Source organism: Telmatherina bonti (genome assembly GCF_933228915.1).
Source record: "Telmatherina bonti genome assembly, chromosome: 11".
In the NCBI taxonomy this organism is placed as follows: domain Eukaryota; kingdom Metazoa; phylum Chordata; class Actinopteri; order Atheriniformes; family Telmatherinidae; genus Telmatherina; species Telmatherina bonti.
This window is the reverse complement of record NC_136629.1, coordinates 17,684,732-17,710,900: the sequence shown is the minus strand read 5'-3', so window position 1 is coordinate 17,710,900 and position 26,169 is coordinate 17,684,732. Positions and strand designations below refer to the sequence as shown.

Below are 26,169 nucleotides of genomic sequence, written 5' to 3'. Positions count from 1 at the left end.
GTAAATTAACTAATAAAATAACTAAAATCATAATTAGATAGATGTAGGTTCCAGTCTGTCCATATTTGATGCGTTATTAAATTACAAGTTTAGTTAATGACAAATGACAAAAACCACTTTTTTTTACTGGTAGGCAAACATTTAAGAAGGGTCTTTGTCATTAATTAAACTTGTAATTTAATAACACATCAAATAAGGACAGACTGGAACCTGTATGTTAAAAAAAAACTATCTAATTATGATTGTAGTTATTTTTCTTAGTTAATTTATTTTGAAAATATTGAAAATCTTACATACTCCACCTGTAAGGGTGAGGGATAGAATCAAAGCATCCTTAAAGGTTTTAGCGCAAAGGGAGTGAAATGCATTTGTTTTTCATGTTTGAGAATTTTTCAAAATAACTTTATGTAGATTAAATGAATAATTTTTTTTAATAGCACAAAACCCCCAAAAGTGACAGCTTCCAACATACAAATGCAACGGAGTGACTACTTTTGTAAGACACAAGGTGGATGAGCATCATCTCAGCAACAGCACCCCAGCAAGGTGTCAATCACACACTGACAGCAAGCGGCCCTTCATTCCACAGCCATGCATTATTGATTTTTACATCCCTGCTCCATCTTTATCCCTCTGCCTCTCTTTCACACCCTTATCATTTTTGCCTGCCCTTTCGATATGTCTAACACCACCTCACCCCCACATACCCATTCATACTGTGCACTGCCGATGTGACTGGGAAATCCACACCGTATTCATGCACATAAGTCAATCTTCCACCCACTCTTTTTCTTTCTTTTTTTTTTTCCATCTGCGTAGCCTCGAGTCTTCAGTCATAATTTCACCCCATAAGTCTGACATACAAAAACACAAAAATTGATGTTTGTGTCATGGCTGATGGATGTGGCGTTTCTCTAATAGCAGCACATGCTCACATATTCGTACGTACAGTACGCTTGGATACAAAAGAGCAAACACCCTGCAGTGCAAGGCCTCCAGCATGTTGACAACAGAAATGTCACGGATGAGCAGATGGGTGGAGGGACACTGACACTCGGTGCATCAGACTGATGCAGTCCTTCACCAAGCGGAGGTCATAACTCAAAAAGGCAGCAAACAGAAAGTTCAGCTGCTGGTTTCTGTCTTTGTTATCATCAAGGATTGTGGAAAGGTACAATTCTGCAACCCTTTCTTCCCGATTTTCAGATCAGAATGCCTCCAACTTTCCTTTGATGGGGTTTGTACAGAGCGCGTCACCCCATTTTCTTCATGCTCTGTGTAAAAAAAAAAGGAAACGAGAGAAGATTCAGAATCATTCATCAGACACAGGAGGGATAAAAGCCACCTCCAGGATGCTAACCACATTAAAACTCTTCTCAGTGGGTTCTTTGACCTCCTTTCTTGGTTTCTTTTTGTGCATGCAGCGAGACGGGCTGCTGTGTGAACACGGCTCGCAGGCATATCCGTGGTATCCGGTGGTGGGGGGTAAATCGGTGTCCTATATCAACGTCCCCGCACACTAAGTTCCCCTACCAGCCTTAAGTCCTCATTAATTAGATAAGCACGTATGCATGGTGGATTATCCAATGCAGACCGATCCCTCCACGACAGTTGTCAGACTTGCTGTTATGTATGTGTGTGTGTGTGTGTGTGTGTGTGTGTGTGTGTGTGTGTGCGTGCGTGTGTGTGTGAGCGTGTTCATCTGCGTGAGGTCTTAAAGTTAAAGTCATCTTCATCAGAAGTTAAAGTCTTCATCAAATCATTAAATTTGGTCTCGGGTTTGTTTTTGTTTTACTCATTTCAGAAAGTTTTCTGTCAGGGGTCAAAGAAATGCAACAACTCCTTTAACGCTGTTCTTATTCTGAAGATGTCCTTTCCTTTCTCAGTGACATAATTATTTTGGGGAAACACTCATATTTTATGACTGCTGAAGCATCTTCACCAATGTTTCTGAGGGCATTGCTTCATTTTCTTGCTGTGAAAGGCAGATGGAGACAGCAAGGGGACATCTGAGCAGGTTATTGCCCTGATATGACTCCACAAAAGAAGCAGCATTCCAAGTTTAATATGTTTTTCTCAGTCCTGTAGTTTTATTTTTGTGAAATTAAGAATCCAAACTCATAAGATAAATCATTCACAACAAGAATCCTTCCCATTTTTTCTTTAATCATTTCTGCACAGACGGTCCATCTCTGTAAACCATGTTGGACTGTTTGTTCATGCAGACAATGCGTAACTCTGCTTACTTGTCACCAAGCTGACAGCATAGAATGCGAAAGGAAGGCATTTTAGCTCCAATAATTATGATTTTTTTGTGTAAACCCAGTCAGTAGGTCACCATAGTTTCAGTGAAGTGTTGTGTTTACTGACTGAGTGTAACTCAGACACACAACTATAGTTATATGTTGGTCTCAAACATGTGTCCTGGTTAAAAACACTGCATATAATTGCACTACATGCCCACTTTATTCCACCTCATGAGGAATTTCCATCTTGACAAAGGAAATACTTGCGAAACATGTGGAATTGTTCTGATTACTAAATGTTGTAGGCAGTTTTATAGCACTGGGCCTCATCCACCAGAAGTTCTTAGAGCACCAGTGTGTGAGAATTACTCCCATCTAGTAGTTTATTAACTTTTCTTTTACAGTGACAGTGGCTTTCACATTTCTTTTCCTCATATTTGAACAAAATATGAATGTTGTATTCGGTCATTAAGATACATTCATTGAATTACAAGAGTTAAAAACTACAGTTGTGTTCCTGCCAGATTTGTTATATATGGTACTTTATAAAGCATTTTGTGGTCGAAAAAATAGAACACCCCAACACTTTAGTTCACATTAAGTTCATTGGAACTGTATCATCCATTTTAGACACTAAACATTTCTTCATCTCAGTCCTGAACACAAAGTTCGTATTTACTGTTGTTGCAAGAAATGCAGAGGGACCAAGTCTTTTATGACTGCATATTTACAGAGAATGATGAGTACATATATGGATGCTTTAGGCTACTCAGTCTTGTTCTTATGAACTTTTATTAATAGTTTGGAGGCTGCACTGAAGAGTCATGCATAACAGTCCAACCTGTTTCCATCACTTTTCCCGTCGGCTTTGGGATTTATAGCAGCGGGAGCTGGAAGGCAGGGTGGGCATACAGCTGTCTATTAGCTGTCATAAGTCATGGATACAAGAGATAATTAGCTGGAAAATATATAAAGTTTTCATACACAGTTTACCTATGCAAATTATGGACAATTGGTACTGCTTTTCAACTTGTGAAGAGTATGCCATTTACCAGTACAAGAACAAATCTGAACAGTTTTTTTTACATTCAAAGTAAACTTTAGTAAGAATTAAGTTTATGTATGGGTCAGCATATTTGATTATATCCCAGATAGCAGGCAGATTCAGACCTAGTTTGGGTTACTTCTTGCATTCATTCCTCAGTTACATCATTGACAAGTGTTGCGTTGGCCAGATGTGGCCCAGATGTCAGTTGCAGGCTTCGACATGGGTTATGCGAAGGGTCTTGTGGGCCACATACGGTGCAGCCTGGTGATGGATAACTGGGAATTCCTTGTGGGCCACATGAGTGGAGTCAATGCTAAAAATCAAGGACATATACGGGCCAAGCAAACATGCAGATGGGGGCCACAATCAGGCTGCATATTTTTCTCACAACAGTGTCAAGCCAGATGTTTTGAATTTATAATACTTAAATTTAGTGAAAACACACAAAATAGAAGTTAGCGTTCTTAGGAGGAAGAAACAGAGGAAGGACGTGTGTTAAGCACGTTGTGTTGCTTTTCAGCAAAAAAAAAAAAAAAAAGCGCTTCATAAATAAAAATTGATTTGATTTGAAAGCTTACCCAGTTAATCTGATATGATGTGTTCTAGCTGCAAAGTTCCCATTTTGCTCCATGAAGCAACACAATATGCTGCCTGTCTGCTCCACCACTCCAGCAGCCACTGGTGATGCTCATCACTCACCATTTAGATATGAATTTTAGAAAATAAAATATGCTCAAGGAGAGATAGAATTGTAGCCTGATGCCAAATTTTTATCAAATTATCTGCATAAACATGGTTGTTAACTGTCTGACTTAACAAACAATTTGTTTCTATAGTAACAGAGATACGCTGTCCCTGAACCCTACATTACAAATAAATTCTGTCCTCCATCTTCATTCATGCTGTACCTGTTGCTTAGATAATCTTATTGAAATATTTATTTAAAATAACAAAAAAGGGATCGCCTCAATGCAATTAAGGCAGATCTGAAATATTTTATGTGTGAAAAATGTTGCAGTGAAGATTACTGAGCGTAGTAGTGATTTTACAGCAACATCAATGTGCTGATGTCAACAACCGAGCTGTGTCTGAGGAGACAAACAAGTCAAGACAGAAATCAGGGTATTTCAAGTCCAGCGATGAATAAACCTTGATGCTCGAACATGCATTCCCTTCAAATGATTTAATTAAGAATATCCACAAACAGCCAGTTCCAATCACACTGATTGCTTCAACAAATTGATTGCAACAGTGGAATACCCCAGCTTGAATACCATGTGGAAATTGGAGTTTTTCAGGTAAACACAATTTATTCATGTAGGTCTTGTTCATATGGCCTACTCCACAATTTGGGTCTCTTATTAAATTATGGCATTAACAATTGTGCCAAGGCTATCACTGAGTTTATTTGTAGCCTTTACAAATTTACACTCTCAGTTAGGCTGTAAAACCTGCTTCACAGCTGTGTTAGTGCATCATATCATGTGAATGTTTGTCTACAAAGATTTGGCTATTCTGGCTAAAAACATGGCAAACAAGAAACAACATATTTCTTGGTCTTTGCCACAACGTCAGATATTTGATGTTCTGGGCGTTCCAAACCAATGATCCGAACACATTTACACAACCTCCTTGTAACACATTCTGCTCTCTAAACACTTCCACAACACATGCATGCCCTGTAACCTATCCAGTCACAAGCTTGCTTTTCCTATTTGTTGCATGCTGTGAAGAGAGCCCAGCTGTGTCCTCGTGAGTGTTTGTTTGTGTGATATATATAGGGTCGTTTCCTTTCCATGTGCTGCAGTAAACGGGTCAGTGCCTCTCCTGGGTGAGCTGGACTTAGTCTGCTGTTCACTGACCTGAGGCACCATATCAACACAGGACGATGGGTGGTGCAGTGACCTCGGATGGCAGTTTGGCTGGAGGAGAGGAAAGGAAGGCAGAAATGTGCTGGAGTCTGGCTCTGCTAACACTAAGCTGCATTAAGCTCAAAGCCTTGATTTAGCCCTCCTCAGCTTTAGGTTTTGTGGTAGCTTTTAGTGTTGGTCTTTCAGGTACACTGCACAGACAGGTTGTGCGGCATTCAACTTGCATTTATTTTGTCATCATTTTCTTGATCACATTCAACATGAATGGTGAAATATCAACATTGTAGCATTATTACACATTAGCTAAATACTATGTTTAGCTTATTTATAGATTCATTTCCAGTTCCTCTACAGGAAGCAAAAAAAAACCAAAAAAAAAAACAAAAAGAAAAAAGATAAAAACACACAAAAGTTATAGTGTAATATTGATCAGCATAATAAGTGGTGACAGGTGAGGGTGCCAAGATTAGGTATAAAAAGAGCAAACATAACTCAGGTTGATGTTACCTTTTCTTCCATTTCACTTGAAGGACCTCAGAGTAATCTTTGAGAAGGACTTTCCATTTAAGCCAAAACTACCTCAGTTTCTGACCTTAACACTCTGTGCTTCTGACTCATTTTAATGGCAGACTGACATTTATTATGCACATTCTTGGAGCAGTTTTTGCCATGCAGCATCTCTGGGTTCAAAAACTGCACTTTAGAGATTTTGTATTCCAGCCTGAGCATTACATTACAGCTGCATTTTCCTTTACAGCACCACTTCACATGCAAACGGTTATTGACAAACAGGGTGTTTTGAGCGTTGGTCATTGCTGATTCAGCAAAGAAATGCAAGAGACCGTTAGCAGAGGTGAGGAATAGAAAGAGTAAGAGTTAGCACTGGACTGATTCAAGATGGATGTCAAATTAGCCTTTATTATATAGTGTGAAAATCTGCCAAATTTAGTGGTGGTACTTTAAATGTTTTAAGTTCACTAAAACTCAACAAGAAGTCTTTAAGAACAGACAGCAGATTAACTTGTGGTTCCTATTAAAACAGTTTCTCACAGAAAGATTACAAAGAGGTTTGTTGTTGTATTTTTTCCCGATCATCTGCAGATTAATGCTGTGAAAACATTTAGAAAATCTGGAGAAATCTGCAAAAATAGAGGTCAGAGATGAAAACCACACATGATACGCAGGACCCTCAAGTGGCACCTTATCAGTACCCTGAAAAAAACCCAAAACATTGTCAGTCAACATATATTTCAGCTGAAACTTTATCATATGTTATTATTATGTGTTCTGGGCAGGAGCTCATCTCAGATGGACAGGAATACAGCAGGCATTTAATCTGTGACCAAATTAGTTCACATTTCCACAGAAAGATGAGATTTGGCTCCATGTTTGGTTTCTGATGTTATACATTGTGTCACATTTTAAAATTTTTTGATAATTTCCGATTATAATAAAGTAGATCAGTAATACAAAAGAGCTTATTTTGATAATAGTTCGGGAAAATGTGTAATATAATAAAAAGAAAACTTACCTTTAGATAGGTTTTGTTTCTCCAGTCAGTGTACCTGATGCATGTCCGATAAACACATCAGTAGAAAAAGATAGAAAAAAACTTAAGATTGTTTGTCAATTTTAAGTTTTTTGTTGTAATCTATTAAGATGGTGTTAGTTCTGTTTCTGTCTTTGGATGGTTATGCTGCTTTGTTTGTAACTGTGTTATTAGAATTGATTAATATTCTGGTTTGTTTTATGCCTTATTCTGTTGTTTAGAGCCTGTCCCTTTGTTGCTTTAGATCACTTTACTTTCTGTCCACTCAATTCGTGTTGGCCAACCATCCCACCTATTCATCGTCTTATCATTTGATTCCTTGGTAAATATATACCCCTTGGTTTCTGTTGTTTTTTGCCAGATCGTTGTTTTCACATCATCTAACCTTATTTATTTCCCTTGAGTCTTAGTTTTACTCTTTGTTATCTTATATACTGGTTTAACCGACTCTGGAGGTGCCTTAAAAGTAATTTCTTATGTTCACATGCCTCCTGTCGCATATCTGTCGATGGCTGATTGATGCTTTGTTGAAGCTTTGACACTTGATTACAAAAAATGGCTTAAATGAGGCACTGTGTGCAAGGACATCGAGTGGTCCATAAAATAATGTGCAATGGAGGCATATTTTAATCCCTCCCCAGTAATTTGGAAATGTTGTAATGTTTTCATTTGGCATGTCTAATTATAGCTTCATTAAATGATATATGTTGAGCTATGAAATATTTAAATGGTGCAGAACAAATACCGATTGTGACTTTTTTTTTAAACAGGTGCAAATTAATTTATGTATAATTGGTAATGAGCATTTATGAACGGAGTTTCTCCACATTTTTTTTTTTTTAAATAACAAAAAAGAAAATGCCGCATGAACACCACTAATAGGATTACCTACCCAATGAAACCCTCACTCATTCCTATGCAAATCTAAAAACTGAAACAGAAGAAGTTCATTGCTGCTAAATCATTCACTCATTTGGAGTCAACTGCTTCTGAAGTCATGGACTTCAGTTTCAGATGTCAGTGGTCAGAAGACCAAATCAGTTTATGGCTCATGTTAAGAGCTTTTTGTGCGCCTGCATTTAGATCTGTGTGTTGCATATCTTTTTATTGAGACACTTGAAAAGAACTAAAATGTTAGTATAACTAGTAGCCACACTTCTGTTTATTTCCCAAATAATTGAAATAATCTGCTTTGAAAAAACAGGAGTTCAGATTATGAGAAAAACTGGCCAGAAGCTGAAAACAAACAGGGTAAAAAGAAGGAAACAGGGCTGGTGATAATGGGTTTTCTAATAAGAACAGGAAACAACACAGAGGGCAGCGTTCTTTGTTCTTTTTTGTTTTTGTTTGAGAATTGTTGTTGGAGGCAACAGAGTAAAACCAATCAAATAACCACAGTGGTGTGCTATACATGAACAATTTGATGAGAAAAAAAAGGCAATTACCACACCTCTGTCATGGAGACACACATAAGAGAAAATGCTGGAGGGCACTGACACATTATGTGTGTCTATAATGAGCCACGATACTTTTCCAGGATTTTTCAGGTGTGCTTATCTCCTTTGTTTTTTCCTTTCTGGTTTTATGTGTGTTTGTGCGCGGAGCTGAAGCAGATCATATCATCATGCGCAGTTGTTTCTCTTAGCCAGTTCTTCCTTGAACCACTTTAGTAGTCGTACTAGTTATTTAGATGGATGTAGCATCGAAAAACACTTCAATTGTGTTGCTATAATACAAAAACCTATGTCTATTAGAAGTTCTATTACTGCTCCTGCTTTCCTCACAGCACAAATGGGCTCCATCTAACAGACGTTCATCATAGCACATTTGACAGAATCACTTGTTTAGTTATTGAATGGCAGCGGTGATGTTGATGATGAGGATGATGCACCACTTCTGTTGTGCCTTGTTTTTCTTCACTTGGTTCTGCAACAGTAGCTCATCACCTCGGCAGGACAAACCATGAAGTGGTCCAGCTTCTGTTTGTCGGTTGCTGTGCTGAGAGATATTTATATTACATACTTATTATTTATTTATTCTCCCTTCTTATATTTGATATAAAATAAAAATATTTAAAAATTAAAACTTGGAGAAAAAAAAAAGAACTTTTTGGTCATAAAGGAAAACCTGTGTTACAAGACAGCTAAAAGAATAGTTAAATGATGGGATTTTTGTGGGTAGCAGCATTGTAATTAGTCTTGTAAAACTCTTACATAATGTTTTTCATTGTGTGAAAAGGGTCTGTAAAACTATTTAAATTAAGTTTCTGAAAATGTTACAACTTTGATGTGATCTTTTCTTTTTTGCACAAATGCAGCATATTTAAAAGTCCTTATGAGAAAGGTGGATGGTGGTTTTGCACTGTGGAATATCAGTCAATAGGTGTGTTTCCATTACACCTAGAATTGTGCAAAAACTAAATATCGCAATAAAAAATGCAAATGAAAACATCTACGTTATTAAAAAGTATCAGATATTGCTCAAAAGTTTCTGTTTGCCAGGTTCTGCAAACGCAAACTGAACATGCGGATTCTGATCTGTTTGGTTCTTTGATTCAAGAAGCACATTAGCCAATCAATTCTGAGGCTGGGTTAGACAGTGGCTTATAGACTAATATGCTATCTGTATGCATGCTAAAAGAAACAGTCATTTATCTGGGGTCCTTGTTTCTGCCCGTTGGAGCAAACACTGCATGTCACCTTTGAAAAGGCAAAGTCCATTGTTGCCTCCTGGGGAGCCCAACATGTGAAAATTGACGGGTTCTTGTCTGGTGTGTGAAGCATCTAAGGTGGCTGTCAGGTCATCCAGAAGAGACGCAACAAGCTGTAGGTACTATACAAGAACAGGAACACAGATGGAGAATTGAGGTTGGAGGAGGGAAATGGAGGGAGCTCCTGTCTCTGTTTTTTTCTTCATGGCTCAGTGCATCTCACATGTGAGTGCACATATGAAACACTTCTGCTTGACCTACTGTTGTCCTCTTTTTCCTCATTGTTCTCACTGTTTAAATACTTAAAGATAGAATGACTTAGTCAGTAAGATAGATACAATGCTTACCACACATATGGGAGGAAATCTCATCTTTCTTACATTATCCTTCCATCTTCCCTCACCTGTCCTCGCCTGCTTCTTCTTATAGGATGCATTGGAAGTGCTTGCAGTGAGCTGTGAATTCAATGAGATTGATGGTTCATGCCTGGCCTTCAGAAGAGCTGCATCCGTCCTGAAGAGTCTACCCTGGGCGGTGCAGTGTCTCCGGGCAACACAGGACCTGCCCTGCCTGGGCGAACACACCAAGGCTGTCATAAAGGTATGGCCCAGATGTAACGTCTTCATCAGCCTGAACCTACAAAAACTCAGAAAACCTCAGGACTGTCAAACGTAGAGATTTATTTGGAGAGTCAGTACGTACTAACCAGCTAGTTTCTCTGCGGAGATGAAAAAAAAACCAGATGAGTCTTCTTGAAAAATCAGATTAGGAGATGGTTCTGCAGAGTGGCTGTAACGTACACGAAGGAGTAGTGTCTGGAACAGGGAATAGGGAAGGAGGAGACGTGATCCAAAATCCAGGAAATGTATCAGCGAAGGCAGAATACCAGACTAGGGCAGGCAGGCTCAGAAACCAGGAGGAGGAAAAACAGGTCATTCACAGGCTGTCAGGAAGATATATAAAAGGTTTTATGTGTGGAGGGGCAAAAAGCTCTGACGATCTGGCTTTCAGAAGGAGGAAGGACTGCTGCTTAAAAAGGCAGAGATATAGGTGAAGGGAATCAGAGTCTGTTCAAGGTGCCTTCAACGTAGCACTGAAAATCCTTTCATCAAGACGCCATGACACCTGACCCTGCATATAGGGTCCAGTTGTTGAACTTTGTCTCATTGGGTTGTCAAGAAAGGAACTCTTGACCAAATTGAGCCACACCAAAAAGAAAGTAAACAAAGCTTTGGATTCATTTTATGAGTTTAAGACAGAGATTGCTTCTGTTTTTATCCCCTGGAACTGATTTCCCAACATCTCTTGTAAATGAAATAGACAAAAGGAAGCATTTACTGCGATTGATTACCTAACTCACCAACTCTCAACATTTTTACGCCTAGCTTCATGCTTGGTCTGCTGGTTGTGAATGCTGACAGTGTCACCACAGTGTCACTGTAGGACGTGCATGGTTTCCTGAGCTGGTTATATAGAAGTGGCAGGCAGGATGTGCTGCCATGGTAATATAGAAAATAAAAATCTTTCTCCCACAAAATAGTTTTCATTGTATACTGCGTAAACTCTGACCAGCACAGCAGAATCAAGTTTCAATCACTGTTAACTGTTGTTACTTTGTGCAGAACACCACAAAGGATTGCTGACAAAAAGCAGCTATGTAGCAGTTTCCTGTGCATCAGAAAGAAATGGTAAAGGGGGTACTGAAACAGCAATGAAGGGCTCATCGAATGCGAGTGAAAAATGACAGTATCATTGTTTCATTGTGTAAAGTAATTATTAATTGACACCAGACTTATTGCACCACTTTAATATCTAAATGCTTATTGTTGCAGCATGCAAGAACCGATCTCTAAAAGAACCTGTTTAGATTTTGACCATTCAGAATTTCCACTAGCCAGTTTTTAAGGACAAATAATCCAGATTAAAAATACAACTGAATACATTTAATCCTAGAAGTTTCTTTTGAGTTTGTTTTTAATCTGTTTTGTTTTTGATAAAGAATTGCCAAGAAGCAGAGATATTCTCAGTCTTTTCTTTTCAAGAAAAAACAAAGTAACTTTTGCTCTTAATACATTTGAGATGAAGAATTTCACCTTTTAGCTGAATAAATGTTTTACAATAATCATTAAAAATGAGTTGCAGAACTTTGGGAGAGTTTCACAAAACATCCCCAATGACGGCTAATTCTGCATTCTGCTAGCAAAATACCTAAACTCTGAGCTCTCTCCTGTGACTAAAAGTCAGTCTGATGTTGACCCTTGTCCTATCTCTTGCTCTTCCCCTTTCTCTTTTTTTTTTTCTGAATCTGTGCCACACTTTGTCTTCTCAGTGTCCTTAATTAGGTATTGACATTTGACCTTTGAAAGTACAAACTACCTGCACATCAGATCTCAATGGCTTTCACCTCTTGATGTATTGTCAGCATATTTCAATATCTTCTTTTTTTCTTGTAGTCATCCTCAATCTTTATACCATCCATACCTAAGTTTTCTATTACTTTCATAACACTTAAATTGTTTAAATTTAGCTTCTCATTCAGCTGCACTTTCTTCAGACAGTAATGCTTAAATGACACCACGTGTGCCACAGTAAGCACACAGCCAATGATATATGATACGTCATGGAATAGGGTTAATGGGAAATGTAGAAAAAGCACTGACAAAACAAATTATTAAAATTATTTGCTTAATGTATAAAATTAATTGGCCTTTAAGTTTGAATTTATACCCTGTTAGGAAAATTTATATTCTGATCTTTTTCATGTACCTCAGTATAATGGAATGATTTATTCATGCTAAGATTAAATTTTAGCTGAGGGTAGTGTAAGATGCTAATAGAGTCAAATAAAGAGACAGTAGTTCATAACATGCTTTAAAGGTAGAGTATGTAAGATTTTCAATATTTTCAAAATAAATTAACTAATAAAATAACTGCAATCATAATTAGAAAGTTTTTTGAACATGTAGGTTCCAGTCTGTCCATATTTGATGCGTTATTAAATTACAAGTTTAATTAATGACAAATGACAAAAAGCACTCTTTTTTTTTTTACTGGTAGGCAAACATTTAAGAAGGGTCTTTGTCATTAATTAAACTTGTAATTTAATAACACATCAAATATGGACAGACTGGAACCTACATGTTTAAAAAACCTATCTAATTATGATTGTAGTTATTTTTTTAGTTAATTTATTTTGAAAATATTGAAAATCTTACATACTCTACCTTTAAGACTTTACGAATCCCAGCATGACAAAAATCGACGGTTAGTTGAGGTTGCAGTCAGAGTTGGATGAAAAAGGTTTAGACTGGTTGAAACTGTTTTAAGCACGCCCTGTACATGTGCCCAGAGCCTGCAGGGATTGGCTGAGAGGTATGGAAATGGGAGGGTTTTAGATAGATTAAAACAAAGAAAATGAAAAAATAAATAGAAGCAAAGTAAAAACGAACACAGCACATACAAATATTAGAAAAAAACAAAGACTTTATAGATGTTGAGATTACTCAAAGGTTTTTAAAAAAAAATTGTGGTGAAATTCATCTCAAGTTGACCAGAAATGATAGAATAAAAAAAAAAAAGACTGGAGTTACATCAAAACCATGAAGTAAAAAAAAAAGACAACAGAAAACCAGCATCATAGGATGCACCGCACAAATGGGATCCTTAATTCAGCCGACATGAAGGTAATTACTAAATCACCAAATGTTTGAAAAACAAAATCCTACGACTACTTTGGATTTATTTCTTGTATTTTACTGTGCAATAAGAAATATTCCTGCAGCCCAGCCCATCTGCTGTCAAACAGCTGCTAAAGGCAAGTCAAAGAAAATTCAGATGATAAATCGATCCATAAATATATAGCCTATAAGAAGTTCTTGAATTTTAAGTGAACGGGCAAAAGTTGTTTTAAAAAGTTCTTATACACATGCAGCACACAGATTTATTGTCTTTGAGAGGAAAAAGTCTTATTAGGTCACTTCATCCCATCACCCACATCCAGCTTGGATCAGGAATCACAACAGCTCATCAGAGAAGTTGAGAAATGTTTGCTGAGAGTCTCTGCAGGAAAACAAGGTGAGCCCTGCAAACCGGCATTCTGACATCCACGCAGCGCGTCTCCAAATCTGTCAAATCTGTCAGCGCAGAGGCAGATTCATTAAACAAAGTAACATAAATGTTCCAGCGAGACCAAAGTAGACTTTCTGTCAGTGACCTTTCCTCCGTGTTGTTTGTTCGCCATTCAGACGCGCCCGGCGGTGAGGGTTTTCTTTCACTGCGTTGTCTCTTTGAACAGATTGCCGCTCAAAACAAGAAAATGACATGACAGGAAAAACAAAGTGAAACCAAACAGAGGAAAAACAAAACGCTTGATGCGCCTGTGAACATCAGAGTGACACTATCAGAGGCGACTGAAGCGCTCGCTGCTGACTGCACATCCAAAGTGAGGAGAGGATATAAACCCACTGACATGAAAGTCTGAAAGTGCTGAAGCAAAGTTGGAGATGAATAGTCGGTGTGTGTTTTTCTGCGTGTGTGTGTGTGTGTGTGTGTGTGGGGGGGGGGGGGGGGGGGGGGGGGGGGGGGGGGTCTTTCCCAGAGCAGGGAGTGTGGTGAAGCATGATCTTTGCATTTGAGGTTGGCTTTAGCTGGAGGGTTGAAAAGCAGACGTGGACGGCTGGATGCATCGCTGAGCAGTGAAGGCTGCTTCAAACTACACTGTACTCACAGTCTGAAACTCGGGAGCAGTGCTTCGTTTGTGCAGACTTTCATCCCCTCATGCTGCAGCTTAACAGAGACCCAGTCTTACTTTTACACTTCCCCCTCATGCACCCGATAATTGCTGCTTTATTTTACACCTTTACATAATGATGGCAGTTAGAATGTGATGAGCAAGTTAGTGGGGCTCGACGCAGACAGTTAAAGATATTTTTAAGAGCAAACAATGGAAATCTTGGGGAAAACATTACCTTGGGCGTTTTTAATGATTGGCATTTAACTGGTATTAATCCCAAGCTTCACAACAACAAAGTCGTTATCTCTGGAAACAAAATGGAAATGAGGACACCTGATTTAAGTGGAAATGGTTTTCAAAATGAGCAGCAATTTTGGACCATTTGCTGATAGCAGATGGAAGAGAAACTAGGGAACACACGTCGGTGTTGACACTGAAAGCACTTTCCTCGCTAATGTCATCTACTTTTATGTTTTCCAGGAGATCCTTCAATATGGCCGCTCATTTGAAGTCGAGAAAATCCTTGCAGATGAAAGGTATCAAACACTCAAGGTCAGTGGATGGATGGAACAAAAAAAAAAAAAAAAAAAAAAAGTAAGAAAACAGCTCAATCATTTGTTTTTTTTCTCAGTGGTGGTGCTTTGAAATCCCAGTGAAAGGAATCTGCATTTGCTATCTCTTAAGCACACAGAGCTCTTGGAATCTTTGAATGCTAACCCCCTTCTGAGAAGAGCTTGTCGTTTCAGTGTATGTCTTCTTGATTACGCCCTTACCTCGTTTCCTGCCAGCTGTTCACAAGTGTGTTTGGGGTTGGACCTAAGACAGCTGAGAAGTGGTACCGCAGAGGCATGCGCTCATTCAGCGACGTCCTGGCAGAGCCCAGCATTCATCTAAACCGGATGCAACAAAGTGGTACACCAACATCTTTCCATCTCCACTCAGCCACTTGACAAATTATAGACTGGGAAACTTCAACATGAGCTTGCTTCAAAGAGACACTTAAAGGCTAAATTGTTCACTTTCTAGGAGAACTGCGTATAATTTAGGACTTATTTTTGTCCCTCAGACAGCTTCTTATGCAAGGTTGTAATTGATATATGTTGCTTCTGACACAAAATGAGACATGGCATAGTTTGCACTGGAGAAACACCGTGGAAAATGCATACGTCTAATGTCAGAGTTTTGATTTGTTGAGGTGTATGAAAACACAATAGAAAATTGTCTGGTCCTCACTAGACCTTAGAATAAAGTGAGTGCATCCTCAGACAAATGCATAACAAATCATACTATCTTTATTTTTTGTAACAAAAACCTGATCAGATTAAAGGAACAGTGTGTAAAAACAGCATATTGCATGATTCAGTGGCTTATAAAACCTTTAGCAGCAATAACTTAAACCCTTTTCTTTATTATCAGTCTCACACATTATTGTGGAAGAATTCTGGCTCAATCGTTTTCAAATCATGGTCATATGATCAATGTACAGCTTTACCAAAGGTTAGGTCTGAACTTGTTTAGGAAACACCTCTTTTCTTCTTCTTCAGGCATTCTGCTGTAGATTTGCTGCTGTGTTTGGGGTCATTGTGCAGTCTCAGCAAAACTTTAGCTCTCAGATTGATGACCTCATACTTGACTCTTGAATACTTTGGTATACAACAAGCTGTCCAGGTTCTGTGGCTGCAAAATGAGCCCAAATCATCCCACTACCGCTACCATGCGTGACAGTTGGTATCAGGTGTTGGCACTGAAATGCTGTAAGGGCTTCTCTAAAGTTGATGCTCTGCATTATGAGGATCCTCTCTATAGTTGTGTTTATTCAAAGGCAACTGTTCCATAAGATATGAGGTTAGCTTGATGCAAGGCGAAGCCATGTAGCTTTGTTTATCTTAGAGCTCCTTAGAACTCCAGTCTTCCTGGGCCACTGTCCTGCAGGTTTTAGATGTTTCTCTGCTTCCACACACCTGCCTAAAAAACCGGTTTTTGTGCAGAACTTGACAACCAGCTGTTGGAGCCATTCAACCTGGACCAGGCGTGTTGGAGCAGGGATGCACCTAAAACCTTCAGGGCAGTGGTTGTTGAATACTAGAGTTTTTAAATTCTTTCTTTCTTTCTTCTTTTTTTTTTTAATTTTTATTGTCCTGTCATGAACTTTTTAACTTTGTTTCTAACAAGTGGTTTTTGGAGTTTTTATTTACTTTTTTTTTCTGAGCAACTTGTAGGAACTTAGAATTAACGTTCACTTTTGTCTGTTCTGATTCTGATTATTCTGTCGCACTGAAGAACAATAGACTACAAATTGTTTGGAAATGATCTTTTAACCTTTATCATATTGATGGGCAGCAACAGTTTATGATGTCTTTCCTCCTTGGCATTGTTAACACGCCCACACACAAGCAAACTAACGCTTCTTTTTTATCTTGCACTTGATAAGCTGCACCTAGCTGCTTCTTTCCTTTAAATTCTTATTGAAACAAGTGTGTGATTAGGTTTTTAAACGCTGCTTTTGCACTAATTGTATTTAATATTTGTATTTTTATAATAATTTCTATATACTTTGTCGTGGTTTCACTGGTTGATACATTTATCGTAATCTGAGAGGACAGAGTCAGATGACATAAGTCATCCAAAAGAAAGCACATTTATTCAAATAATATGCATATTCATATCTTTTAATGTGTCTTTATTTGTCACTTATTCATCTTTTTGTTTGGTTTGTTTAAATGAGGATTTTGATGGATTCATATTCTCATACGATGCATCAGATGGTAAATAAAAACTTGTTTCTTTACTGTTCAAATGCTCCCATTAAACTGCAAATTCTGATAGATGTGTCCATCAAACCACTAATAATCCATCATTTGGAGCATTGCGGACTCCACTCTGAGCAGAGAAAAAAAAAGTGAATGTGTTTGAAGCAAGAAACAGGAGTCATCCCATTAATTTCACTGAAGCGCAGGCAGAAATATCATTAAAGGTTTTCTAATTAATTGGAGGTGCACCTCTGTTCATTTAAGGAAGAAAAAAAGCAAATTACTGCTTTTTATGTGGCACAAAACGGGAGAAAATGCTAAGTGAGATGCATAAAATGAGATACCCATCAATGCATCAATCATCACTGAACACAGTTTCTGGAGACTTTTATCCTTTTATGTCTGCAGCCGGCGTACACCAGTAGTTTCCTTCTTTCAGCCAGAAGAACATATCACAGTTTTACATTACTTTTAATTCACCCTGACTCTCCTCTTCCCCACAGCAAATGGCTGTGATTGATGGCTGGCTGCCAGACTAATAACCACATGGTCTTTTCCCTGCAGGTTTTCTGCATTATGGAGACATCTCCAGGGCTGTCAGTAAAGCGGAGGCCCGGGCCCTGGGGAACATTATTGACGAAGCTGTCCGTGCGATCACACCGGATGCCATACTCGCACTGACAGGTGGCTTCCGCAGGTACAAGACTTGTCTTCTCCTTTCAGTGTTGATGTTGATGAAATAGAGCAGCACTTTTAATTTTTTTTCCTTTTCTCTCATTATTGTTCAAATAATAAATGTTTTGCACAATGAAAGCCCAAATCTCAGGAGGTCTGTTTGTCCCCCTTATGACTTTTCACTGTCAACTTCTACCAAAGTGGGTGCCTTCAAATGATTGGATCCAATGAACCAATCTTGTTTATATATTAATCTCACATTAAAAGCTGCAGATAATGTTTGTCTCATTCCTTTGTTCTTGATCTTGATAGAAAAGTTGCAGTCCGTCATGCTTTGCCTTAACATCAAGTCACTCAAATGCATTACATTGTCAACAACAGAGTGCACAGCAGGCACTCTTGTAAAGTAGCCTGCTGAGTGCAACTATTTGCTCACAGATGGCACCTCCCTCTATGGCTTTTTTTTCTATCAGCAGTGCTTTGTGCCTGAGTAAGCATGTGGTACTCTTCTCTGTGGTGTTATAAAAATCCAGCCATAACCAGCAGCGTATGAAGTAAATAATTCAAACGCAGTCTGGCAGTGAGGACATGGACTTGCCTCTCAACAGGGGCAATGAGCTGCCGCAGCTTAGCTGATGGCCTTTATTAGTACGTGGCCCACAAACATCATGTTACCAGAACTCCCCCAATTTTTGTCTTTGGATATAAAGCACAATAGAAATTTTAAAAAAAATGTACTGGTTCCAACATATAACCATTCGTCAAGTGTTTTTTTTTGTTGTTTTTTTTAAACTAAATCGCTTTTACTAAAATACGTATGTTATATGCTAATTTTGGCACAATAAATAAGGAAATCAGTGTTTGGGTGAATAATTTCTGTGCTGTAACAACTCTTATGCTACCATAGGTCTTATACTGTTATAAGGCCTGTTTATGTCCCTTTTAAATTATTCCACATGTGTAAGGACAATGTATGTTTAGGATGTGGAGGATGAATACGTTGGTTGTGCCCATGAGAAACTTGCCAAATTTTCTCTGAAAATGCCAACCGCCTTATTCTGCCATTAAGTTTTATTGATAATATTTGGTACCCCAGCTGCTGGCAATCAGGTGCCTGATTAGCAGCAATGCATATGAAGCAGTTATACCATATGGTCCAAGTGTGAAGAAGAACATGGAGAACGTGAGACACATTGCTGCGCTGATAGCTTAGCTCTTGTTGGAGGCAGTGTAGTGGCAGGGATGTATTTCCCCCACTGGAAAAAAAACAAAAAAAAAAAAAAACAAAAAAAAAAAAACTGGACTTGTCATCATTGGAGGTAATTTCAATGCTGAGAGAGATTGAGGTGAGATTCTGCACCACTGGCAGTCTCATATCTCCACTGTCTGGGATTGAACTCTGTCCTCCCAGATGACATTGCCCGCCCCGTCCCCAGAGCAGGGTTTTATCAGAGAATACCCCCAGAAATTGCAAGTGAAATGACCTGCCTGCAGCCATGACCCCAACCCCATCCACCACTTCTGGGATCAGCCTGGGTGATGTCAGAGTGATCAACACAGCTACACTAACTGACTTGCATCAAATCCTGGTTCAAAGATGGCGATACTGTCATTCAAGTTGGTGACCATCATGAGGGGGAGGTGCCAGGCTGTTGTGGCCGTGAACTGTTGTTCCACATGCCACTGAGGTCCTTGTTTAAAACAACTGTTTATGTCTTGTTTCTTCAGACTTCAGTCATTCAGCCCAATAATCAACAATCCAAACAAGAGTCAACAGCAGAGTTTGATATTTGGCACAGTGCTCCACGTTTTACCCATAATGTCCTACATTGTAGTTTGTGTTCTGCTATTGGTTCTCCTGAAGTGGACCGAGAACTATTTTAGACGGACCAGAGTTTGCTTCTTTGATTGGCATCAGTTATTTTGCACATTCACACATTCCTAAATGAAGCAGAAGGACTGGTGGGAATTTATCCACCAGACAATACATCCAGAAAAAGCATTGGTTCAATAACTCCTCCATGTCTGCTCTAGTAGACACACATGGGCCAAAACATGGTGCACATGACTTCTAGTTCAATCCCACTATTTTGCATTATTATAGGAACATTGAAAGCATCTTTAATTAAAATATCCAAATTCCAAAAAAAGTTGCTTTCATCCATAGTTTTCAGTTTATTTTACATGATAGCTAAATGCTTATTAATACTGACTAAAACAAAGCTTTCTTTGTCAATTTACAACTTACATGACTGTTTTCCTGCAGTGTGCAATAACCTACTTTAGTCAGTAATTAGATTTTTCTACCACATGTGTACTGGCATGCTGATAACATAATGGCTTGTTGATCTATGAGCGGAGCTTGTCAGCTGTCAATTTAGCTCTACTGATAGTTTTATCTCAGTTCATTTCAGCTGGGTTTATTAAGGAGCTGTTATATACTGACACATAATAGAGTTCTTGTCAGCCTGTTTTAACCCTGAAGGATTTCTAACTGGAGGAGCTGATTAACAGCGGTTCAGAATGGGCCACAAAGAAGCTTTTATTTGTCATCTTAAATGGCTAAAAAAAAGCAAAAAAAAAAAAAAGCATCAAGGTTGTCTGAAACACTACATGCTTAGTCTTGCACCACATCATCTTTGCCCTTATCAGTTGGTACTGAATAATGGAATTGACAGTAACAACTGATCAGTGACAGGACATGATGCAGAGTCCTGCAATGGGTACAATGTTGTTTTCATCAGGTAGGGGCAGATTATCATTTAGCACAGGTGGGTAGCAGGTGAGAATATTCTTATTTCTGTGGGCATTCATTCATTCATTATCCTAACTGCTTAATCCAATGAAGGGTCGCGGGGAAGCTGGAGCCTATCCCAGCAGTCTTTGGATGAAAGGCTTCTGTGGGCATGAGAAGTGTATTATCTATTATGGACTGGGGGTCACCTTTATTGTGAAGCCTTGCCAGAGTATTTCCAAACTTTGCACTTATTGCATGGAATGTTCTTGTCATCCAGCTTCCTACTGCTGGTTGTGGGATTCATAACGGAGAACATGTTGATGATATTTATGCACAGCGGTCTCCCAATCAAATGAATAAATCTTGCAAAATAACAGGCTACAGGGAGGTAGTTTGGTGGTTCAGTGTAATACGTAAGTAAAAAAAAAAAAAAACTAAGAGTAAACTTTGCTTAAAACAAACCTTCAAAAATACATTTTGTGATCTTAGTCGTGTTTTATTGCAAATGGCAAGAATGAAACACACTTTCATTAAATACCTGACTACATGAAGAAAGATAATGTAGTGAGGGGATGGACGGGGGTCTATTTACAATTACTGCATCTGTTTTGGGGGTTACACACAGGGTCAGGTCCAGATTTCACCAGTAGATACACATGGGTAACGCGTCGGGTTTGGTAATCATCTTAGCAGGTTTGGGTGGGTGAGGGTTGGTGTGGTTGAACCTGTGTGTTGTGGAAAAAAGTCTGTCAATGACCAGGAGTCTGGTTCTGAAGTGAAAAAGGTTACAAAGTTTGTTGAACGGAAAATAAGAAAGAACAGAATAATACAAATTGCAACTTGGAGAGACAGTTCAGAGATCTGACAGAGCGGAAAGTCTGACAATGCTCTAACCGAGTTTCAGACTAAACCATCCTTTTACCCTCGCATAAAGGCGTCAATTGCCTGCCCTAAACCTGTTATTCTAAACAAGAATGGTCTGTTTGGGTTAATCAGATCAGAGTACAGACATCTCCAGACCCTAGCATCATGTATGTCTGTGAAGACAATGAGCAGACACTGTGTAACTAGGATTAAGTTCTTAGCTTCAACATGACCTATTTAGACCTACAATAATCATCAGAAATTAGTACATGCTAAGGATTATAAAATATATGAAAATCTAAGTTGGAATATAAAATTTCCACAACATGTGCAAATATGAAGCACCAGTCATCCTGCATGAATGAGGTGTAGCAATTTTCTCTGGATGACAAAGCTGCGACAATGTACTTACAGTAACTGTTTGGAGAAAATTTCATGGTTTATAACATTTGCTTGAGCTGCTACAAAACTTCATGATAAAGTTGTGCTATAGAGGGTGAAGATTTGGTTTTTAGGATCTCCTAGCTTGGCTTTCCTTTCTGAATTATTTCCTGATTCTCTAAACATGAAGTATTCTGATCATAGACTGTGCCGCTTTAAAGTACCACACATAATTCCAGTTAAAAAAACAAACAAAACAAAATTAAGCGAAACAAAACAAAAGCAAATGTCTCTCAGAAAAGTCATAGTTTTGTCTTAACATGTGAATGGAATTTGTATATTTAATATCTGTGGTTTTAAGTTTAGAACTCAAGCAAAAATCTTATTAAACATCACTAAAACAAAATAAAAAAAAAACTTCTCATCTCAAAAAAGAATTATGGCAGATATTTATGCTTAATGGTAAAATGTGATAAGTGAGATGAAGAAGGTGATTAAAGCATCATAGAGTCAAAACTAAAAGGGAGGAACTGACCATGATTTATTGGCCAGGAGTCTGCTTCAGAGTGTAAAAAGCCTTTTGAAAGGGTTTATTATGGATTCAAACCGAGGGAGATGAAGCACATCTACCTCATTTCATGTTTGTGAAGACTTGGGGAGCATTACACTGGAGCTAATTGGAGTCATGCAGAGCTGTAATTGAAGAACGATGACTTGTACATTATCCGTCAGTCAGGAAGAAGAAATTCACCTTTTATTGTGACGAATAGCACGCCCTCCTGTCACGGAGGCATTTTAGAGACCAATCACAACAAAATAGTTCAAATGCTCTCAAATATGCCTGCAGTGTCACCAATAATCTCCTAAAACGCGTCATTGTGGCATATTTAAAAATTTTCTTCCCTTTTAAAGTCCTGTCAAAGCTCAATTTCATTACTTCTAATTTTCCAATGTGAGGACTTGCTCATTAGTATCGTCTTTTAAGCTGATAGCGCTTGTCAAAAATGGAAACAGACATACTATACACTTTCTTAAATAGTTATTTTTGGCTTCAGCCAAGCTTTCATCTGCAGATAAGACACACAAAGAGATATATCTACTCCCAAAAGTTTCACAAAATAAGAGCTGTGCTTCATAAGCTCAAGCTGTCACCCACTTCAGAGGGAAACAGCATGGTGAGGATTTGTTGATGCCACTGACATTAGCCTTATTGAAAGGACAGCTGTGGAAGGCGGGTGGCAAGTCTTAAAGCGGTTTTGTGGAAAGGGGGGGGGGGGGATTAAAAATAGATTAGGCGTGAAAATGCAGCTCCTACCACCGCTGAGACTCACACAGTGTCAACAGAGCAGCATATTTATTTCAGTATGAAGCCAGAAAGTCCCTGCTGTGGATCTTATTTAACATCAGATTGTCTGGAATATAACTCAAAATGACACTGATGAGGGGGGCCAGTGGTGTCTGCTCTCTAATCCTCAAACTGGGGGCTGAGTCTCGCTGCTTTGTTTGTCCTGAACAACAGCTACGATAACTGCACCTTATCAGTTTAGTTCAGGGTATCATGTTTTTTAAAACCGTCTCTCTTATCAGCTAACAACTACAAAGAGCAAAACAGTCTTTCTGGTCTCTACAGCCAACACATGCTTCATGCTTTCTGTGGTTTTCATTTCATCTTCCCGATGATCCCATTGCTTTTTTAGATTTCACAGGTGATAGAAGGTAAAATGATGCATAGTGACAAAAGATGCTGTTTGTTCTTCCTGACCTCTGCTTTTAAGTACAGCCCAACCCTCACTGTCCTGCGGATGACTTCATTTTGTAGACTTTCCAGCTGCAGCAACACTTCCTATATCTGTATAATTCATATATGTCGCATTGTCGGCCACACAAATTTGTAAATAACCATGTATATTTTATAGGCTTTGTGCAGAGCATTTAATAATTTAACATTTTCTGTCACGCAACAAAAGAATATAGACTTGCTCAATTCACACCAGGATTTTATGTAGGAGATACACAGCTCTGGTGTGCTGCACTTGATAAAAAGATATTTGCTACTGTGAATACTACATTTTCTCTCTTGTGTCCACCAACTGTTGGGTGATTGCTTAGCAATTTGATGCATATGTGTAGTTAATGTGAAAACGCGAGAAGAAGAAAAAAAAGTCATTTTTAACTTTTTACTGACATAAAAGGTTTGGTAAGGTTGAGAAGACAATGTTGTGAAAATTATTCTTCGTCATATGTACAGAGTAGAACATATGCTACACAACATATACAACAAGTAATACACACTATGAACAAATGGCTGTGGCAGTGAAGAAGAACACAATTCTATGCAGGGCGGCTGTAGATCAGGACGAAGAGCAGTCGTCTTTCAACACGAAGGTTGGGGGATCGTTTCCAGAAGTGTCCCTGGGCAAGACACTGGGCATCGACTCCCTCTGACGTGCCTGTCGGGGTACATATGTACATCACTTTGGATAAAAGCATTACTGTAGAATAGAATAGAATATACAACATGTTTCATCACATAAACACAGCCAACTCAGACCCCTGCCATGTAGATTTGTTGTGAAGTATAAAAAAGTGGTCCAGAACAAATTCTTCTTGTTAATTTCTCTGTTGTTCCTGGAATTTACAGACCTTAAAGGTTCACCACTTCCATTGATCTGAATAGCAATTTTGCTGATAAGTCATTGTGTTCCGGCTAATTGAAACATTATATTAAAGGTTCTCGTGCCGATAATTTTAAATCAATCAAATTATTGCTGGCTTAAAAAACAAAACAAAAACAACAGCAATAACACAAACAAACAAAGAAAAGAAGCTATTGCTGTCATTAAACTAGCCATGGGGGTGGCGGTGGCTTGGGTGGTCTGGCTGGTGGTCTTGGTTGCCAACGCTGCAGGCCCGATGGGGACACAAGTGTTCTCTGAGGGCTGGTCCTGAGCCTGGATAAATACAGGTTATGCTTAGAGGGAAATCCAGTGTAAAATGTGCGCCAAAGTACAACTGTGTTAGTAGGGCTTGGTAGATAGAGGCCAATGATTTGCTGTGGTGACCCCTTCAGGGTGAAAAGCCGAAAGGAAAACAACAGCTGTCATAAAAACTAGCCTATTTAAATAGTGAAAAACCTTACCAATATTTAAGAAATAAAATATTTCTTTCTCTACTCATGGGTATTTACAGGCCTTTAATTTCCTTACCTCATATTAAGCTAAATTTACTCATGAGTAATTGTGTTTGAGCTGATCCCAAGCTAGAAGAAAAACAAAGAAAAAAGTGTTTTAGAGCATAAATATATTTCATAATTATATAAAATGCTCTCTTGAGAATCTTTTTAGAGTGTTGCTAAAAAAAAGAAACTGTTTCTGTAATTAAAACTAATCTAGTTGCAAATTTGGAATTAACATTAGCATTAGCTGCTAACACTACTGTAGAAAGGGTAGGAAATAATGAGATTTGGCCAGTTTAGTTTAAGAAGGGCACTGTCGATGTTGGTGTTATGGCCCATGGCCTGTCATCGAGCTGATCACCGTTCAAATCATCATCACCTGGGAGATTGGATACACCTGGTTTTCTCCCTGGCACTGATGTGCTGGATGCTGATTGGTTGCCCACACGCCCACCTACCCTTGATTGGCCGGACATTATGCTGAGCACCTTCGTTCGTTACTCGCTTTGTTCATTCACTGACTGAATGAGGTTGACTGTTTGTACTGTTTGAACATTTTTGGGATTATAGCTGGGTTGGTGCCAGCTTTGGTTTATGCTTTTGTTGTTGGGTTTGTTTTGGCTTTTGTCTGTGACTCTTGATGCTTTTTAAAGGCAGAGTAAGATTTCAAGGCAATTCTTTCCACCACCAGGTGGCAAACACCAGGTCATGAGCAACAGGTTGGCAGTAATGAGCAAAACTTACCCTTCACCCTTCCTCCTTGCCAGTTCCAGTGAGGGCAGGAATCGCTTGTTAGCTGTAGCTCAGAGCTGCTCTGCAATAAATGGGCTTATACTCACCCTACTGGTGGAAAAAAGTACTTTTTTTTTTTACAGGTCAGAAAACATTCAAGAAAGGTCTTTGTCATTAATTAAACTTGTATGGACAGACTGGAACCTACATGTTTAAAAAAACTAATTATGATTGTAGTTATTTTTTTAGTTAATTTATTTTAAAAATATTGAAAATCTTACATACTCTACCTTTAAGGACAAGCGGCTCCAAACTAAAGCCTTCATTTTTGTGCATCTTCCTGGTTTCCTTGTGTTAATGTTGCCACCCCTTTGTACCCCTGGACTAACTCCATCGGGGGTTGTAACAGTTGGAAAGGGAGTTCTGATGGGATAAGTTTAGTTAAGGTAAGTTTCTTTTAGCAAATATTCCCTGAGAAGAGAACACAAGGTGGGGAGTAATGCTGAGTTACATTGCACACTTAATCAGATTTAGTGTTGAAAATAAATCTTATATGCTGTCTCCGTCTTAGTCTTGCGTTAGGTGTTTATTCTAGTACATTTGAAATAATGGGATGAAAAGTGTTATGTTATGCTGTCAGTTTCCCCAAACAACCACCATTTTATTAGTTACAGAGTACAGTAAGTATACATTTGGATA

At 38.6% G+C, this 26,169-nt stretch overlaps 1 protein-coding gene across 1 annotated transcript in view; it reads left to right on the top strand.

The window, feature by feature from the left end:
* dntt (deoxynucleotidyltransferase, terminal) overlaps positions 1-26,169 on the top strand; it is a gene marked incomplete at both ends in the record, with an annotated part of 136,870 nt that overhangs the window by 33,725 nt on the left and 76,976 nt on the right. Inside the window, 4 exons of the mRNA XM_079249223.1 lie at positions 9,854-10,024; positions 14,637-14,708; positions 14,945-15,068; positions 17,471-17,603. Of these exons, the coding sequence (XP_079105349.1) occupies positions 9,854-10,024; positions 14,637-14,708; positions 14,945-15,068; positions 17,471-17,603 (500 nt within the window). The remainder of the gene's footprint in view (positions 1-9,853; positions 10,025-14,636; positions 14,709-14,944; positions 15,069-17,470; positions 17,604-26,169) is intronic.